Below are 19,534 nucleotides of genomic sequence, written 5' to 3'. Positions count from 1 at the left end.
GACTCGTGGCCGCCAAGCCAAACTCGCGGCTGCGAGCGGGGGAAAGGAGAGGTTCTGAAACCAAACGTTGGGTGCCAAAATGAAGGCGTAAGTCACAAACAATGCCACACCAATTCGGGGTTATGATTATTAGGGTGGTATTTATTTAAAGGGGAAAAAACTTACAGATCACTGTCCCAGGCAACAGCCCTCTACGCAACCAGGAAGTGAGTCTAGTCGCCGGCGGAGCAGGAAGTGAAGAGAGAGAGGAGAGGGAAGTGGCCGCTTTTTTAAAGGGAGAGAAACCACGCCCCAATGGGCTGGTACCTCAGCGGTGATAGGCTGGAGGAGTGGGAGGACCTCCCGCAACAAAGATTAACCATCACAACTGGTCCTGAGTCCTCTCCAATTCCAGAAACTTCCTCTGTATCTAGGCACACTTTCCTCCAGTTGAGAAAGCAGAATGAAGCCATTTGCTTTTGCTTGGTGGTACACAGTGACGTGAGCTGCTGGCATGTGAGCGGCTGCTGTGGTTTTTCTGTGGTCCTCCCGGGCCCCCTGAGAAACTATTCTATGCAGAGGGGCTCTAGTCACAGATAAGGAAATCACAGCACAGACGGTGATGCCTATGACCCCTGGGGACACAGGTCAGGGAGAGCACAAATAGGACTTAAGTCTCCCTGACCATGTTACCATGCCCATTTAAAGAGCCAAATGCATAAACATTATGCCCAGCACTCTGGGCCCCTGGATGCCTTGTGTAGCCTGAGCCCACTGCTGGAGGCTGCAAGGACAATGGGGTGATAACACCCCCCAGCCCCAGGCTGCAGCCCTTCATCCCTGACAGCACTGCCAGACCGTCTATCTCTTAGATAGCTACAGCTATTTTTATTCTGTCCTTGTTCAAGCGCAGCTTGGACAAAGCTGTGAGTAGGGCCCAGGGAAGACCACTGTAAGTAAAGCCAGGAAGAAAAAATAATTTGTATTGCTGTCTTAAACACACACACACACACACACACACACACACAAAACTTTAAGCCGGGGATGATGGTACACACCTTTAATGCCAGCACTCAGGAGGCAGAGGCAGGTAGGTATATCTCTGAATTTAAAGCCAACCTGGTCTACAGAGCGAGTTCCAGGACAGCTAGTGTTATGTAGAGACATCCCTGTCCCAAACCAAACAAAAATATTATAAAGATTTATGTGTATAAATGTCTGGCTTGTATGTATGTCTGTGCCTGAGCCCACAGAAGTCAGAAGAGGACTTCGGACTCCTTAGAACTGGAGTTCCTGATAGCTTGAAGAGTCATGTGAGGTTGGAAACTGAACCCAGGTCCTCTGCAAGAGGACCTTAAATCGTCATCCTCAGGAAGGAGTCTGTCTTGAGCAGCACTGGTCTCACACACTCGGATTTTGGGATGGCATATCCTTAGCCCTAACCAGATCCAGGAAGAAGTGTTAGGGGAAGGCAGAGCCGGGGAAAGGGGGCAGGGGGTGGGGTGTGGACAGAAGCACAGGTGCCTGCGGGCTCTGAGCTCCTGCGAAGGCTGCCTTGCCCTAGAATTCGGGGAGTGTTGATGCTTTTCCTGTAAACGACTAAGGTTGCGGGTCTATGGACCCCGGCTTTGAGACAGTACAGGACAAGGCAGAGGCAGCGAGATCTAAGTGGGCATTTAGGGTGTTCCGAAAATGAACAACAAAAGGAGAGCCGCCAGAGAAGTGGGAAAAACAAGACGGTGTGCCATCTGGGGGCTGGTCCGGCTTCCCCAGGCCTGCTGGGCTGCTGGTCCTCATCTATCAGCTGCGTACTTCTTTCCTTTTTTTTTTTTTTTTAACTCTTTTAAAGACAGACTTTCACCATAGAGCTCTGCCTGGAAGGGCACTCGGCATGTAGACCAGGCTGACCTGCCTCTGCCTCCTGAGCGCCGAGACTAAAAGTGTGTGCCACCACACTCGGCCCTGACCACTGCACACCTGGCCTCTCTCCTCCACCCCAGACACTTAAGCTGAGCCACTTTCCCCTGTACACTCAGTTCTTCCTTGCTATCCTGAGCAGTGTAATTGCTAGAAAAGTACTTGTTACATTACACCATCCAGGGGATAATGGCAAGTAAAGTCTATACATATGATTTTCCTTTTTTAAGTGTAAAGTTGATTGAACCTGCAGATGGGGAACCCAAGGATACAGAAAGCCTGCTTTGTTTTCTAACATAATAAATGACATATTTAGTATACACATCATTTATCATCTGTTGGCCCTTGCCGCACACTACAGCTCCATGACACATTATGGGTATAAAATAGGGGCTCAGCAAATGCCTCTTAAATGAGTATTCCCTTGAATATTCCGTTCTGGATTTTTAACACCATTACCATCTGTCAATCAAAATATAGTATATGAGTTTGCCTTATTGTTTAATTAAATATTAAAGGAACTTATGAAACATATCTCAACCTAATCACGGGGAGGTCTTACATATTTAGTTTTATTCACCCCTTCCCCCATTTTAAAAGAGGGGTATTGGAGTATTCCAGTCTGTGGAAATTATCACACCACCTACAGGAATGCAGAGTAAGTGTGGACACTGCCCCCTCCTGGCTGAGTGTGGAAGGCTGCTTTCTGCACAGCTAAGCGGGTGAGGAAGACTCAGGCTGCTGATGGGGTTCAAGATGCATTCCAGATGACCCCCTAAACAGGGCAAACCAGACTGTCTTCAGGAGGCAAGTAAAAGGCATAAAGTGTGGAAGCGAGGATTTCTAGGGAGTGCGGAGCCTACATGTTTCCACATCACGAGGAGGCTGACAATTAGTGGGAAGAGTAAAGAGCAATGTTCGGGCAAGAAAACCCTTGATAACCTCCATCTGCCGCATACAGCCGGAATCCGAGTGGGGGCTGCCCCTCAGTGCTGCGTGCTTAGCTGCATCTGACTATAATTTGTGTGCATAATTTGCACTATGAGCCTTTGGAGGCCAAGAATTGTGTGTGTGTGTGTGTGTGTGTGTGTGAGAGAGAGAGAGAGAGAGAGAGAGAGAGAGAGAGAGAGATTCCTCCTATACATACCTTATCTATGATTTTGCTTTTCATGACTTTAGCTTTCTATGGCCAACCACAGATGAAAATATAAAATGGAAAATTCCAGAACTGAGCAGTTCATGGGTTTTTAGTTGTACACCTTCCTTAATAGAAATCTCACTGTTCTGCTCCAGCAGTCGACCCAGCATGTGCTCTCTGTATAGGCGACCGGCCACTACTCCCTGAGGAGTCTTCCCAGTGCCAGTGTGTAGGAGTCGGTACTACGGGGTGGCAGTTCCCATCACTCTCTGTGACACAGACACAAACGCCTTTCCATTTACAGTGGACTCAGCACTTCAGTCTAGTACACACAGCCAGTGGCACATACTCAGTCCCAAGATGATCTGTCCCTTCGCAGCAGCTTTAACGCTGGTACCCGCTGCTCAAAGGGGTCTAAACAGAGCTGCCCCCCCCCCCGCCCCCGGCAGCTCCTCAAGGAAGGCTTTCTGCTGCGGCTGTAGGACTCTCAGGGTTCAGAGTCCCCAGCGTTTTGAGCTGGATGAGGGATCAGTAATGAGGGAGCCACACCCACTACTTTGCCTCTCCCTTTCAGACTGGCCCTCTGTGGACCACCACTCCCACTGTGTGGGTGTGGAAACTGACAGCAGCAGAAGGCAGTCTGCTTGGGCCATGTGGTTTGCACGTTTGAGTGCCAGCTCCAGGCCATGTGCCTCCGTTCCTCTCTGCCTCCAGGTCCTCCAGGGCTGTGAGCAGTGCAGGAAAAACTTCAAGAACAAGACCGGCCAAGCTGGGGAATGCTGGCACTTGCAGGGCTGGTCTAGCTGGGAACATGTATCTGGCATGGACAGAAGTGGGCATAGCTGGGCATCAGCAGTACTGGCTTCTCTCTCTGCCACATTTAGTCTGAACCTCAAAGAGAAGGGAGCCAGCAAGCCCCTCAGTCACGATGCCCCAGGCCCTGCCAGGCTGGTGGGCTGCTCCAATGGCGGCTGTTTGTAGTCTCCCATCCTGACATCTCACTTCTGTTGCTGCTGGAGGGAGCGTGTCAGCTTAACAAGTGTGTGTGTGTAATGTCTGGCAATGTCGAGGAATCAGCCTGTGGCAGCTGATCCACACTTCTTTTTCTTTTAGTTATTTGTGTATATGTGGGGTGCCACAGCTGCACAGCTTCCTGCAGCTGGTTTTCTCCTTCCACCTGTGGGGCCTGTGGATGGAGCGTGAGGATGGAACCCAGGTCATCAGATTTATTGGCAAGTGCCTCTACCAGCTGCACTGTCTCACCCTCAATAAATTAAACAAAAAGTTAATGCATCTGAGTGTTTGCTTGTATGTTTGTAAGCACGCTATGTGATGCCTGGGGCCTATAAGGAGCATCAGATCCCCGGGAATTGGAGTTAGAGGTGGCTGTGAATCCCCAAGAGGTACTGGGAATTGGACACTGGTCTTCTAAAAGAGCAGCAAGTGTTCTTTCTGGCCTCAGTAATTCCTTGTTGAATGAATAATCTAAGCTCATGTCCTAGGAATAGGGACATGATGAAGTAAGGGCATTCCTAGAGAGATACCTTGTAAAATTAAACATTTATCACTTCATTAAATAAATGAGGTTTATTCAGGAAACAGCCATGAGCTCTCATCACCTTCCCTCCCACAGGCTCCTCTTTCTTCTCTCCACTGATCTAGCATTTATGCCTTGACACAGAGGGAGGAGGTGCATCAAACCCCAGAGTTGAGATGCTCCCTGTGGCAGCACCATGCTTGGGAGCTGAGTAACGTGGAGTGCCTCTACCCAAAGGCTTCCTTTTCCTCTAGTGCATTCGCCCTTTCCAAGCAGCTTCTTGCAGGAAACTGGAAACTGCTGTGCTTCCTTGGCTGGGTGTACTTAGCACAGGGGAAAACCGCAGGGAATGAGCAGCCCAATTTGGCGGCCAGTCCTTGAGAGCCCTGACCTGCAATCAGGAGTATAAAAGGGCCATAGCTGGCATCCCTCCCTTACAAAAATGGAAAGAGGCGCTTCTTCAAAATATAGAGCACTGTAGCAAGGAACAGGGCCAGGGCAAGGAAGATGAGAAGTTTGTCCGTCAGTTCGCGGCGGTTGTATTTTGTGATGAGCTTCCGGCCCAGCTGGATGGTCCCCGACATGGATTTAAACTCTTCATTTGCATCTAGGAGAGTCCGTGAAGAGCTGGCTGCAACAGAAGGAAAGGGGTCTGATTCAGACTGTGCCACCCAGACAAAGAGGAGCTCAATACGTTGTCTGTCTGTCTGTCTGTCTGTCAACAAGGCCAGCGCCTGAGTCAGGCAGGTGAGATTTATTTTTACTATTGCTAGGTATGTGCATATCTGTGTGGGTATAGGAGCATGAGTTGGCAGCTGGCTGATGTGTGTGTGGTTGGGTCCTCTTCAGGAGCAGTGCTTGCTTTCAAGCACTGAGCCATCTCTCCAGCCCCTTATCATTAGCTTTTAGATGTGCTGAGCTATTTTCATGGATGATGTCTCGACTAGAGGATGAAGTAAGGGTAGAAATGAAACACAGCCATGATGAAAGCAAGGTGGTAGGTTTGAGCATTTACCAAGCCTCACTGTCTACTTCAGCTGACACGTGAAATCTTGCAAAGAGCAAACTCCTTTCCTGTTTCCCACAATTGAAGGGCCCTAGAAAGACAAATTCTCTACGAAGGAGCTAAGGTGGGAAGACACTTGGCAAGAATGTGCCGGTCTCCAACAGCCTCCTCTGTGGCCTCTAGCTGTTACATTTAAAAGAAACTCACAGTAATGGTTTTGCCAGTGGTCCTAATTCCCAAACCTGTCTGGCAATACTAAGCCCATGAGCCCACGCTAAAAACCAGATTCCCAGACCTCTTGCAAGCACTGCTGACAGACACCATCTCTAAAGAGGCCAGCCATTTCTGCTTTTCACATGAGCCTAGCAATGCTTCCTCAGGGAGGAATGATGGCACAGGGCGTGTCTAGCACAGCTGCACAGCTGAAGGAGAGGAAGACAGCATCCTGCTCCCCCCTCCCACAAGACCGGACAGTCTCATCATGTCCTAAGGCACAGTTTGGGTGGGGAGAGCCAGGGGGCTCCACAGAGGTGCCAGGCGTGCGTTCTGGAGCAGCATCTACTCCTTACCTAGAGTCTGCATGTTCTCTTCACTCTGCTGCACCTGCTGTGACATCATCCTGCTGATCCCCATGAGGCTCTCTGTGATGGTGCTGGAAGTCTGCGCCAAACTCTCTTTGGTAGTTTTCCTGAAAGTCCAGAGGAAGGAACAATAGCAACAAAAGCCGAGCTTGTGAAAAGCACCATTTTCAACCTACCACATTAGTACTTTTTCTGTTTGTGCTTTGAAACAAGGTCTCAAAATGTAGTTCAGCTTGGCCCAGAGGGCAGACTGTCACCACCTCAGCCCATCCCCCACCTGTGAGTACTAGGATTACAGATATGTACCACACAGACAGTTAGCATATGTTTCTTCCTTCTTCTTTTGTTTTTTCAAGAGAAGGTCTCACTATGAAGCCCTGGTTGTCCTGGAACTAGCTCTGTAGACCAGGCTGGACTTGACTCACAGAGATCCACCTGCCTCTGACTCCCGAGTGCTGGGATTAAAGGCGTGCACCACCACCACTGGGTTTGCACGTTTCTGAAACAACAGTCAGTGTGGCTAAGGCTGTATCCTGAGCCCACGTCCTCGAGCCCTGCTGGGAGGAATGGAAACCGTGCTGCCGTCTGTAAGCCAATCTGCACTATGGACCAAGAGACTCAGAAATGCTCACTCATTCCCAGAGAACTTGCTCAAAAGAACCGGACAAAAACCTGCCTTGACGCATCATACGATACTAAAAAGGTGGAAATGCAAACACGCCAGCAGGACTGGTTAATAACGGACACTATGCATGTGCAGTTAAAAGAAGGGTCTTAAAAACTGTCAGGGAGGACTGGGAGTTAGCTCAGTGGTAGAGTATTTGCCCTTCATGCATGAGGCCCTAGGTTCAACCCCATTACGACGAACAAACAAACAAAATCCCCAAACCAAAAACCAATTTTAGTCAATTGGGTGTACTTGGTTGGTGGAGTGCTTGCCTAGTATGCACGAAGCCTTGGATCTCCAGAACCGCATAAACTCGGTGTGGAGGTCACACCTGTGAGATCCGAAGTTCAAGGCTATCCTCAGCTACATATGAAGTTTGAGACCAGATTGGGATGTATGAGACCCAGTTCTCAAAATAAAAAAAAAGAACTTATGTACTACATAAAGTACAAATGTTATGAAATCAAAAAGCCACCTCACATGGTGCTTAGATGTTATGTTATCAGAGCCAAGGGGACAAAAGAAGATACCTTTGCCTCAAGGAGTCTCCTCCCTGCAGAAGTTCTGCTTTTTCCAGGTTGTCGATGGCAATTTTGCAGGTGAGATTGGCTTTCCGCCATGAGGTCTGGTTGCTGGAAAAAGAAGGGTCACACATGAGGTCCTGGTGGCTCCACCAGGCTGCCCAGCCTAAACAGTGTGGCTCTCAGATACTGCACGCCTACCAGCCCATTCCACACCTGCCATTTCAAACAATCAACTACATCAGTAAGGCCCAGGGTGCAGAGCTGAGAGCCTGTCTTCAGGGAGCTCACATGTATTAGGGAGGGAAGAAAGCAAGTACTAAACAGAATGACGAACCTGATAACCTGAGAAACAGTAATTCCACGCTTTCTTTCCTCAAACCTTTAACGTCACGTCACGCCAGGACAGCCAAGCTTTAAGACCCCACTAAACGGACGGTGTTTGGTGCAGCTTACTACACTGCGCGCGTGCACTCCTCATGAGTTCATGCTTACAATCTGAGAACCCGTGTGGCATAAAAAGCCACCGTCGATGGGCCAGGCACACTTGCACCACTCACTCCCCTGTCTTGGTCGGTCTCTCTTGCCAGCCGAGCCAGAGAGGAAACCGTGAGTATATAGCTGTGACAAAGGAACCTACGGGGACTCTGATGCAGCAAAGACTGCTGAGCGGGCCTTCAACACCACGGGGCTGGGAAAGGCGTGTTTGCAGTAACAAGGCCCTTTGGGTTATAGCACAAAGTCCAACCTGGAGGGAGAAACAGTGATTCATGTTCCCAGACATTGTTTAAAAAAAAAAAGTTATAGTCCCTAATTAAGAGACTAAGAAATGGCTTTATGATCAAAGATTAGCACACAGCTGCAGTGTCACCAAAATCTCAATTCTAATATAAATTCACATTTCTGTGTATCATTCATTTCAATAATGCCACACTGGAAGCTATATTTTGGTCTATCTTGAGTATGTTCACTTTCAGTGAGCTTTCCACATACCAATTATTCTTGAATAAAATTTACCCTGTATTACAAAAGTAATCAAGTTTTTAGAAGTTTAATTTTTATTATTTTAATCGTGTGTGTGTGTGTGTGTGTGTGTGTGCACATAATTGCCTATTGAGGTGAGGGGCATCAGAACCCACTGGAGTTGGAGTTACAGGCAGTTGGAAGCTGTCTGATGTGGGTGCTAGGAATTGAACTTGGGTCCTCTAGAAGAGCAGTGCACATTTGAAACTGCTGAGCCATCTCTCTAGCCTCCAAAAGTAATTACATTTTTGTTTTCAAATATACAAAAGATGGGTTTGGGGTGTGGTTCCATTGGTGCGGTGCTTGCCCTAGTATGCACAAAACCCTGGCTTTGATTCTCAGCACCACATAAATATGTGGTGAGCCATGCCTGTGTCCCCAGCACCTGGGAAGTAGGAACAGGGGGATCAGACATCCAAGGTCATCCTAGCTATATGTTGAGTTTGAGGACAACTTGAATACAAGAGACCCTGTCTCAAAAAATAAAAGACAGAACAAGGGCCATCGAGAGGCTCAGAGGACAGAGGTGCGTGTCTGCAGGCCTGACAAATGGCAGGAAAGAACCGACTCCACACACAACTCCCACACCCACAGTATTTTAAAATACATGAATATATACAGTGCAGTGTGAGGCCAACTCTGCAAACATATCAACACTGTGAGCACTTTACACACACAGCTCCAAATGTCCGTGCAGACTCCACTTATCCCCTTAGCTCCTCAGACTCCCGGTTTGAGACTGACTGATCTAGAGAACTTTCAGCCTGTGTGTTAATGATACCACGACATCACCATTAAGCTGGGCTTATTAGATAAACACATGGACAAGCTTCACAATCAGCATGCGACCCAGCAGAGGTGGTTGTAGGCTACCCCGCCTACCTGAGCATCTGCTTTTTGTGGTTCTCCACTTCCTGAAGTAGAAGCTGCTTCTCCGACTCCTTGTCTTGCTCCCTTGCTGATTGCTCAAGCTCCTTGGAGGGGAAAACAGCTGTTAGCCACAGTGCTTCTGTTTCCAATAGAGACACACAAAAACAACTAAGTATCTTTTACAACAGACACTTGGGAGTGGGAGGGAGCATGTCCAAAACAATCAAATATCCTTTTAAACATATAGGCAAATCTTTTAAGAAAGAGAAGGAGAAATTGGCAGCTCAAAGGTGAACAGGAAGCAGGGTGCTGGTGTGGTCAGCTCTAGAAAGGCTGCCCTCACTGGAGCAGGGGTTGCCACTCCTACAACCTTGACACTGCCTGAACTAAAGGAAAAAACCAGACACAACAAAACAAGATCCCAGCACAATACCAGAAGGATACCACACTATTACATGTTTCCAAACATTGCCCATGGGTTTCGACTTATTTGTGAACATAACACTGATGCCTAAGGCCACCTGAGGCTGAAGCTGAACTGAAACTGTCACAAACCCAGGACCCACAGAAGCTTCCAGCAGCTGTAAAACAGTCTGGGATGTCTACTCAACAGTAGAGCTGGTGGACACTTGTCTGGTTTATTTTATTTTGGTTGTGAAGTGAATGGCAGGGGGTACCCTATGGACTTTGGGTAGGGGGATGATTTATCTTTCCTGAGTGATTTGAGAACTGCAGAGAAGAGAAATTAACATAAACAGTATCCCCAGACTTGTGATAATCCCTGGAGACTGAGAGGTACGACCAGGTTGCAGAGGCTCCAGGAAAGGCATACAGAAGATAAGCACACATGATTCAGAATACCAAATACCAGGGAAAGAGTCTGGTGTGGGAAGTCCTTCTGTATATGTGTTGCTTTTATGGGTTAATGAATAAAGAAGCTGCTTTTGACCAATGGCTTAACAGAATATAGCCAGGCTGGAAAAGATATAGAGAGTAGGCAGAGTCAGGGAGGTGCCACGTAGCAGCCAGCGGAGGAGACATGCCAAAACTTTGCTGGTAGGCCACAACCTTGTGGTGATGCACAGCTTAATGGAGACGGGTTAGTAGCTAAAAATATGCGTAAGCGTTGGCCAAACAGAACCACAAATAACATAGTTTCTGTGTGATCATTTTGGGTCTGAGTGGCTGGGAATGAACGAGCAGCCTCCCCCAACAAGAGTCTACCACGAGCAAGGGAGAGCAGACATGATCAACGGCATCAGACCAAGAACTTGAGCTGCAGGAGCCGTCACACACACTGTAAAGAAGCCTCAGGTCCTAGCTTTAATTTACAAATCACAAGTTTCACTTTCAAGCAAGCCATAGGGCTAAAACATCAACATATTAGTTTATCTAGAGAAGAATCAACTCATTCCTATATAAATTTGCATGTGCTGGTTTGGAACAAGCATGTGTATCTCTGTATCACTTCAACAGCTCAGAAAGTACTTCTGAAAGTTTATTCTGCCCACCCCCCCCCATACTGCTAAAGAATAAAAAAGAATAATTGACTGTGAATTAAAACAAGTATAACTAGGCGTGGTGGCGCACGCCTTTAATCCCAGTACTTGAGGCAGAGGCAGTTGGATTTCAGTGAGTTTGAGGCCAGGCTGGTCTACATAGTGACTTTCGGTATAGCCAGAGCTTCATAGCGAGACTCTGTCTCAAGGGGAAAAATGGGTAGAAGTGCAAATGTTACCAGTAATAAGACGTAATTTTTTTTGTCTAGAATTCTCATTCCTGACAATGCAGTCACTGCCCAAAGAGCCCTGTGTTCTATTTTTTGCTACACTGATCTCAGTGAAGAATGGGTGAACAGGAAGAAGGGAGACAGAAAGAAGGAGAAATGCACAATTTCCTTAGAAGAGGCTGCTTGGAAGTTGTCACAGAGAACCTGCTATCTCCGGAGAGATGAAAGGTGCACTGTTATTCTCCAATCCCAGCTGAAGAAACACAAATGCACAGACGGACATCTGCACACAGCCACGCCAATACCAACTGTGTAGGAACTAGCATATTCAGAAGACACAGGCCAGTTCTCCTCTGCTCACAGGCACCCTTGTTGAAATACACAAAAGAGACATTCACTCGAGTGCTTTTGTGTTTTCAGGAAAATACAGAGCATGCAAAAGCTAAGGAAATGCAGATGAGAGCTAGGATGGGGCTAGTCACTCGCTGGCCTACACCTTGCTAGATGCTGTCTATGCTTAAGGAGAGGCTGTAACCAGCGGTAAGAGCATAACAAATATGTAAATGTATTGATGAGGATAATTACTTAAAATTAGAGGAGGAAATAAACACCAGGTAAACATGCAGGTACTTATACAACAGTAGTAGTTAAGAATTGAAGAGTTGAAGAAAGACATTAAGAAAACAAATTAGCTCTAAGAATTAAAACATGGGGGGCTGGAGAGATGGCTCAGTGGTTAAGAGCATTGCCTGCTCTTCCAAAGGTCATGAGTTCAATTCCCGGCAACCACATGGTGGCTCACAACCATCTGTAATGAGTCAGGCATGCATGTAGACAGAATATTGTGTACATAATAAATAAATAAATTAATTAATTAAAAAAAAAGAATTAAAACATGGAAGCAGTCCAGATGAATGCCTGTTGGTAGAAAAATGGTTAGAAGAGAACTACAACTTTATAAGAAGGCGGGGAGGCTGTTCAAGAGAAGGTAGGTCATCCAGACACAGGTAGGCTTGGAGACTCAATGCTGTGGCATGTCCATTCCCAGAAGGGGAAACAATGCAAAAAATATCTGTAATCTTGAGGAAGACAAACTCTGAGAAGACATGAGAGTAATGAAACAGTGCATTTGAAAGAGGCACAGAGAACAGAGGACATTAGCAAGACACATAACCGAGACTAACAGCTGTGGATACACACACGCACACATACAAATATAACACACAAGATGCAGTATTTTTCAAAAGTTCAGATGGAGGAAGCCGTGCTGGAGATGGTGATCACCTAGGTACAGCCACAGTGCTGAAATTCTAAAGTCATCTCCAAAGGCAGGAATCACCTGCCCTGGAAACCCCTTCAGGAAGGGAACAAGAAGCCCTCTCAAGCTGTCAACCTGCTGACTTCCCAGTGGCTCTGCAAGAGACTTCTATCTGCTAAGCAACTCAAGAGCTGAAGGACAGCTTTGGGACAAGGTCATTTACTACGTGCAGCAAAACCAGGGGGTCCTCAACTAGGCCCTCTGAATGTGGGTGACAGTTGTGTGGCTTAGGCAGTGAGACCAGGATTTATCCCTAGTGCATGAGTTGGCTTTTTGGAGCCTATTCTCTATGGTGGAATACTTTGCTCAGCCTAGATATAGTAGGGGAGGGCCTTGGTCCTGCCTCAAAGTGATGTGTCAGACTTTATTGACTCCCCATGGGAAGCCTTACCCTCTCTAAGGACTGGCTGGGAGGTGGAGTTGGGGGGGAGGAGGTGAGGGGAACGGGAGGAGGGGAAGGAATGGAAACTGGGATTGGTATGTAAAATGAGCAAAGATTGCTTTAAAAATATACATAAATAAACAGAAAAAACAAAACCCAGGTGGTCCTAGCCCCACCCAGTGATGGGCAGATTCCTAGTAGTCTTCCCGAGAGCGCAGCAGTGGACGGCTCTGCTACTCACAGGTCCCTTCCCTACTCTCTTGTGTTCTGATACAGCACATGCACCATGGGAAAGTCAGGTGTGATGAGCACAAGATGGAAGCTGTGACTGCAGAAACTACAAGGCGGTGACTGCGAAAATGACAGCAAGAAGAACACCCAGGACATGTTGGTGACAGACTCAGGCAGGGAACAAGTGCATAGGCTCCAATCTTTGATAGTCCAGTCACCCTAATGTAACAATGTTTACTACTATCTCCGTGTGGCATGTGAGGAACCTGGTCAACTCTCACGCAAAGGCTATCCGAGGTCTAAGCTCTCACCCCAATACCCGCCCTTAGTGAAGAGCGGTGTGGAGCCTCACATACCTGTATCCTGTGTCGTAGCTGTTGAAACTTTTCCTTCACCTTAGTATTCAGTTCAGTGAGCTTGCTTAAGGGTCCAGGACAATCTCGAATATCCTAGAAGACAACGGAGAGATGAGGGGCCTTTCTCCAGGAATGACATGCACAGGGGGAAAGCTGATTCAGCCCACAGCTAAGGTTGGCCTAGCTCCACCTTGTCTTGCTCACTGCTGCTCTCCTCTGCACAAAAGCAAAAACATCATTTTCAGTTTCCTCATCCCTCTTAAGATTAACACTGAACAGAATATATAAAAGCAGACTGGACATGCAGTTCAGTGGTACAGCATTTGCGCAACATGCTTGAGGCCCTGGGTTCCATCACCAGCAAGACACACACACACACACATGATATGTATTATGTGTGTAGATAAGTAAGTAGCTAGATAAACTCAACCTTGACTTAAAAGTTTAGCAAAGTGTTATCCAGCCACCATGAAAGTCTTAAGCAGCTTACATGTTCAACAAGAATGGGCATCTAAGAGATACTGTGACTTCAGATCCTTCAACTCTAAAAGTCAAGGGCCGAAATCTCTGGTAACATGTAACAAAATTAACTTAGTCTGATTTTACAAGCCTTCTATCTGTTACAAGTCATATGACATGCACAGGGGATTTGACATACTGAGGATTTGCTTCTGGAAAGAATTCCAGAATCTTCAGAGCTAAGATTTAAGAGCAGGCTCTAGACTTAGGCTACTATATTCAAATCCTGCAACGTATTAGTGCAATCTTGAAAAACCAAAGCCTCCAATTCTTCATCTAACCTACCTCAAAGGCTTATTTCTCAGCATAAAACGCTTAGCAGAAGAGCTGGGTGACTATAAGAATGCAATTTTGGGGTTAAGCTTACTCCATAGTAACCACAAAACCCAAAAAAGACCTAGCGAACCAGAGAATATGAAAACGTAACTTATCTGTTTTTAAATTTTGGATGTAGTCTGCTTTTTGTTTTCGAGGCAGGATCACTCTATGTAGCCCAGGTTAGCCTCAAATGCATGATTTTCCTACCCCTGCTTTCCAAGTGCTGGCACCAACACACTAGCCAGTTTGTTTCCTGTATGTATATGAACGTATTGTTGCATTCTGAGGACTGAAACCAGGGCCCTGAGCATGGCTAAACTTTAACTCTACACTGAGCTACGCTACCCTGGCCCCTAGTAATTTCATTTGTATAAACCCAATCTTGTTTAATTTTCTACAACTGGGCCAGACATTTTGCGGTTTACACATACCAGGAGTGAAGTTGGAGACTTTAAAGTTTGTGTCAAGTTTCTTCACTTACTCTCCAGTTTATTCATACACCACACTTCCACGTGGCATAGGATAAACGACCACTGTGGTCCGGTGTGCATCTGGCTTGTCAGAGAGCACTACTCCCCGGCCCCTTTTCCACAGGGGCTCATGTATCCCTGCAACCACAGCCCACTTCTGCAGCAGCACTGGGGATGGAACCCAGACAAGCTAGGCAAGCATTCACCAGCAGAGCTACACTCCATCCTCTCCTCCCTTGCTGTCACAGATTGTGTTCTGAGTCTCTTGAGGTTTTTGGTTTTGTTTTCTAAACTCAGGAGCCATTTCTACATTCCCTACTCTTGCCTATGTTAATTTTCTTTTTTTCTTTGTTGTTGTTCATACAACAACAAAGGTGTTGTTGTGAGGTTTTTTGTTTGTTTTCAAGACAGGATTTCTCTGTAGCTTTGGGGCCTATTCTGGAAATCTAGATCAGGTTGGCCTCGAACTGAAAACGCTTGTCTCTGCCTCCCGAGTGATGGGATTAAAGCCTTGTGCCACCATCGCCCGGCTCCCATGTAAACTTTCTTGCACTTCTGTCTCTACTTACACCTGCTTCTAGACAAGCGCCTCACTTCCCCGTCGTCTGAACCGGGTATGGAAGATCTAAAATGCCTTTCCCAGGCTGGTTTTCCCTGTCCAGTCCTAGTATCGGCACTGCCTGCCTTCTGACCCAGGCCTTGGAACTTTCTTTGATTTTTTTCATTCAAAAAATACCCACGGTCCAGGTTTCCTGAGCTTTGTCCGGTGACTGCCGTATCAGGTGGCCCTGGGTACCCTCCGTGCCCCTAACACAGAGAAGTAGGTGTACGAGGCGATGGGGGAGGTGGCAGGGCGGGGCTACTGACGAGACAGGAACAGGTTAGCCCCAACCTTGGCGGTAAAGTCAGGGAGCAGGAGAGGGGCGTGGGGATAGCTGAGAGGCGGGCGAACCAACTGTATGCACATGAAAAGCGCTAAAGGTCTGCGATCACGGAGACCCGACCGAATGGCGCCTGAGGGTCGCCTGCCTGGGAAGCTGGGCGGGCGCGAAGATTTTGGAAAATGCCAAGGCGGCTAGCGAGAGCCCGGCGGGGCCCTAAGAATCTGTACCTGGATAAGTGCCTTCACCTCCAGGTCGAATTTGACAATCTCCTGGTTACAGATCCTGACGTGGACATCCTGGGGAGCCGCCATGTTGGAGCCCGGCTATGGCGAGCGGCGGCGGCCAAACTTGAGCGCGCTCGCGTGGCGCCGGCCCGCCTTCCGTACTTCTGACTGTGGTGCCTGGAGACGCGGTACAGAGCAAACAAGGTTGCCAGCCCAGACCTGGGATTTTCCTTGACACGCGGGACACTCACTCACAGCCTCTCTGGTCAGCTCCTACTAAACGGAAAAGTGAAAGTGACTATGAAGAACCATTAGGATTGGAGGACACAGCTCATTTGGTGATGGGCTTGTCTGGCATACCCCATAGCCTTGGGGTTCTGACCCCACTACTAGAGAAACAAGAAATCCGCTCAACAGCGGTCACTTTCCATCTTTCAGGCACCAGCTATTATAGTGACTTTATGCATAGGAACAAAAAAGTACCGAATAGGATGCCACCAAAGCTGCATTTCTTCTTTAAAATTTAAAACAAAATTTCTCCATTAAGTATGAATTATGGAGTAAGACACACAAAAAAAAAATTGTAAAGGGGTAGAATTCAATGCAGGTCACTGGGGCACCTCCATCAGTACAAACAAGATCCCAGGGCTTTCTCATATACAGAACTACATTGCCTTACGTGTTTCTATGGCTCTGATGCTGCCCTTTGTGTAGAATTAGATTACAAGCATCACAGGAATGGTTCTGATTGTGTCGTGTGGTTTTGATAGAAACTATCAGTGCTACTCATAGAAGGGTAGCGCTTTTAGAAGTACTATTTAATTATTATTATTATTTCTTAGTAATAATACTTTCCCTTCCGTTTTCCCGGCCCTCAGGGATTCTCCAGGCCCTGTAGCCTTGGGATATGGGGTTCCCTCTTTTTTAAATGGTTTTTCTCAAACTTCACACATAGCCCCTTAGTCAGTCTCCACAGTTGCCTACGTTCCTAGGGCAGTTTGCACCACTTCCGAAAAGGTGCACCTCACTGTAAGTAACAAAGGCCTGGACTCCAGGCACACACATCACCAACCCCACTCCACGTGATCAGCGATCATCAGTGACATCATTCCTAAGGTTGCCTAGAGGGTGAAATGAGGTAATACATGAAGCCTTAGGTTACGTGGTATTGAACCCAATGCCTAGTTGCTATTCATGTATTCCCAAGCAACATTCTGGAGTACGGAAGCACAGGCATTTTCTACTCGGTGCTTCGCCTGCATAATCACACTCATTAGTTTGGCGACAGGAAGTGGGAAGAGGAGGACAGAACAAATGGAATAGGTGGATATATGTGTTCTATCTTGGCTTTTCAGAGGCAGGGTTTCAGACAGGCCGCGCTGGTTTCCGACTGCCTGTGTAGACAAGGATGACCTTGAACTCCCGGTCTTCTTGCCTCCAACTCCCAAGTACTAGAATAACAGGTGTTCAACGTGAAGCTGTCAGACATGCATTTTAACTTCACACAAGCTTTCATAATTCTTTTCTCTCTGGGTATGGTGGCGCACGCCTTTATCCCAGCAGATAAAGAGAACATGGTCAGTTCCAGGCTAGCCAGGACTAAACAAAATAGGAAAAAAAAAATCTCTTCATAGTGGTTTTATCAGCTTAAGTTGCTCCAGCAAAATCGAAGAAATGCCCATTTCCTTTAGCCCACCAGCATGGTGAGCTGACATTGGGAATCTTACCATTCAGTGTTTCTTTTCTTTTCTTTTTTTTTTTGGTTTTTCAAAACAAGGTTTCTCTGTAGTGTCCTGGAACTAGCTCTTGTAAACCAGGCTGGCCTCAAACTCACAGAGATCTATCTGCCTGCCTCTGCCTCCTGAGTGCTGGGATTAAAGGCGTGTGCCACCACTGCCCGACCCCATTCAGTGTTTCCTAAAAGGTCTTTAGCTTGTATCTCTCATAATGAATGAGACCGAGAATGTCTCAAAGCTACCATATTCATTTTGTGCACTTTTCTACTGTATTTGTTTCCAGGAGCCTTTTCTGTTATTAGTATTCTCACTGTAAAATTGGCAGAATTCTGACTTTGTTTATGGTACCTTTTTATCTCAAAGATGATTTAAAATTTCAGTTTCACATTGATGAATCTTTATTTATGACTCCTGGACTTGAGTCTATGTTAAAAAAAAAAAAACAAACTTCCTTCCCACTCCCCTAGGATTTAAGATTGTACATATTTCTTCTGGTGCTTATGGTTTTTTTTTGTTTTGTTTTTGCTTTAAAAAAAAAACCTGTATCTTTGCCCATTTTGAAGTACATATTGGCTCATAGTGTGAGATGCAGAACCAACTTGACATTTTCTAGGTTTCTCGGTGGCTCCAATACTAGAGAAGGGCCCAACTTATTTTACCTTGGTTCTGGATGCCACAGTGACCATGCTACTGTTTTCATCTATTTGTGTCTATTTCTAAATTCACTATTCTAATCTCCTTGCCTGTCCATTCATGCACTCAATGGCAGTTTTTATAGAGTCTTCTACAATAGGATTAAAATACTTGATTTATCCTCTCCCCACCCCAACATGTTTCAGCTATTTTCTTCTCACAACTTGACATCCCCTTGGTTTATTTTGTTAAGATGGTATCACATTTTTAGCGTGACAGCACCAGTAGCTTTCCGCTGACAGGCCCTGTTCTGGAGCCTGGTGTGTATTCTCATTCATTCAAGTTTCTTCTGCGCTTTTCGCTGTAAACTCTTCTTTCAAATTTGTATATTTCTGTTTTTTATTCTAAGCAGCATTTTAGGATTAAAAATGTTTAAAGAAACAGATTGACATTCAAATCACTGTTGTGTTCCGAGTAAAGTTCTCCATTTAGGACACTGGAGGACCCCAAAGGCAGTACTGGATGGATTTTTAGCCTTTGGACCCTCACAATCGGCAGTCTGCAGCAACCAGAGCAGGCAGCTTCCCACATCTCTACTCTCCAACATGACAACCCAACTTTGCCCCCTGGCTACAGGCTAGCTTGAAGGGTGCACAGCCTGGGACCCACAGGCCCTCATGATTCTTCCAACTCTGTTTCACTTCTTTTGTTGAACTGCCTTTGTTGGCTGCACTGAGTGGGCTTTGGATCTTTTGGACCTTCTGATTCTAAGCACCTTACTTCCCTTTGATGTGGACATTTTTCTAAATATTGCTCAAGATCTGGCCTGATTATCTGAGTAGGAATTGTCCTCAGAGTCTATCAAGCAGACTAGAGTGTGAACTGAACCTCTACTACAATAGGCTGGAAGTAGTCCTTCATCTGAGTGCTGCTGCAGAAAGACAAGGCCACAAACCTCACTGGGCCTGATAGTAGCAGGACAACTAGATGGCTTACAGGATGCCATCCCCATACCTAAGGACATCTACTACCTTCTAATGCTCTTTTAGCTGAATTAGGACAACATTTTCTAATTAATTAGGAATTAACTAAAAATGTTTTCTTTTTTTAAAGATTTATTTATTATGTATACAGTGTTCTGTCTGTATGTTTGCTTGCTGGCCAGAAGAGGGCACCAGATCTCACTACAGATGGCTGTGAGCCACCATGTGGTTGCTGGGAATTGAACTCAGGACCTCTGGAAGAGCAGTGAGTGCTCTTAACCTCTGAGCCATCTCTCCAGCCCAATGTTTCTCTTTCAAATGCTTCATTGTGCTATAGCTGCACTGGTCCTGCTCCCGACTCCTCAGAGTTATCATTACCAACACTGTCAGAGGTAAGCCCATGAGAAAGCACATCTACTTTGCCTTTTTTAAAAATGACCTCAGTATCACTCAAATAGAGAAAAAAAAGAGTCAACTTTTATGTGTCTATATGTAGACCAGAGGTCAACTTC

General features: G+C 46.5%; 2 protein-coding genes across 3 annotated transcripts in view; both read right to left on the bottom strand.

The window, feature by feature from the left end:
* Positions 1-4,602: 4,602 nt before the first annotated feature.
* Positions 4,603-15,809, bottom strand: Bnip1 (BCL2 interacting protein 1). The gene is made up of 6 exons (XM_041676653.1): positions 15,674-15,809; positions 13,256-13,348; positions 9,252-9,343; positions 7,356-7,457; positions 6,147-6,265; positions 4,603-5,202 (listed from the first exon to the last, which is right to left on the bottom strand). The coding sequence occupies exons 1-6, from the start codon at positions 15,755-15,757 to the stop codon at positions 5,006-5,008; spliced, it is 687 nt and encodes a 228-aa protein (XP_041532587.1). The 5' UTR covers positions 15,758-15,809; the 3' UTR covers positions 4,603-5,005.
* The window catches only part of Crebrf (CREB3 regulatory factor), an 83,071-nt gene continuing 79,312 nt past the window's right edge, over positions 15,776-19,534 (bottom strand). Inside the window, exon 9 of one of the 2 annotated variants that reach the window (XM_041676652.1) lies at positions 15,776-15,946. In XM_041676652.1, the coding sequence (XP_041532586.1) occupies positions 15,918-15,946 (29 nt within the window). In that variant the 3' untranslated portion in view covers positions 15,776-15,917. The remainder of the gene's footprint in view (positions 15,947-19,534) is intronic. The other variant, XM_041676650.1, reaches the window with a different exon arrangement.

This window comes from Microtus oregoni, unplaced genomic scaffold (genome assembly GCF_018167655.1).
Source record: "Microtus oregoni isolate MIOR12 unplaced genomic scaffold, Mior012 000027F_ref0000203, whole genome shotgun sequence".
NCBI classification, from domain to species: Eukaryota; Metazoa; Chordata; class Mammalia; order Rodentia; family Cricetidae; genus Microtus; species Microtus oregoni.
This window is presented reverse-complemented; position numbering and strand designations above follow the sequence as displayed.

Coding starts and splice junctions, on each gene's coding strand:
- Bnip1 (XM_041676653.1), bottom strand. CDS start 15,757: ATGGCGGCTCCCCAGGATGTCCACGTCAGGATCTGTAACCAGGAGATT. Junction 13,349..15,673: donor AGGTGAAGGCACTTATCCAG/GTACAGATTCTT, acceptor GTTGTCTTCTAG/GATATTCGAGATTGTCCTGG. Junction 6,266..7,355: donor GGAGACTCCTTGAGGCAAAG/GTATCTTCTTTT, acceptor CTGGACTTTCAG/GAAAACTACCAAAGAGAGTT.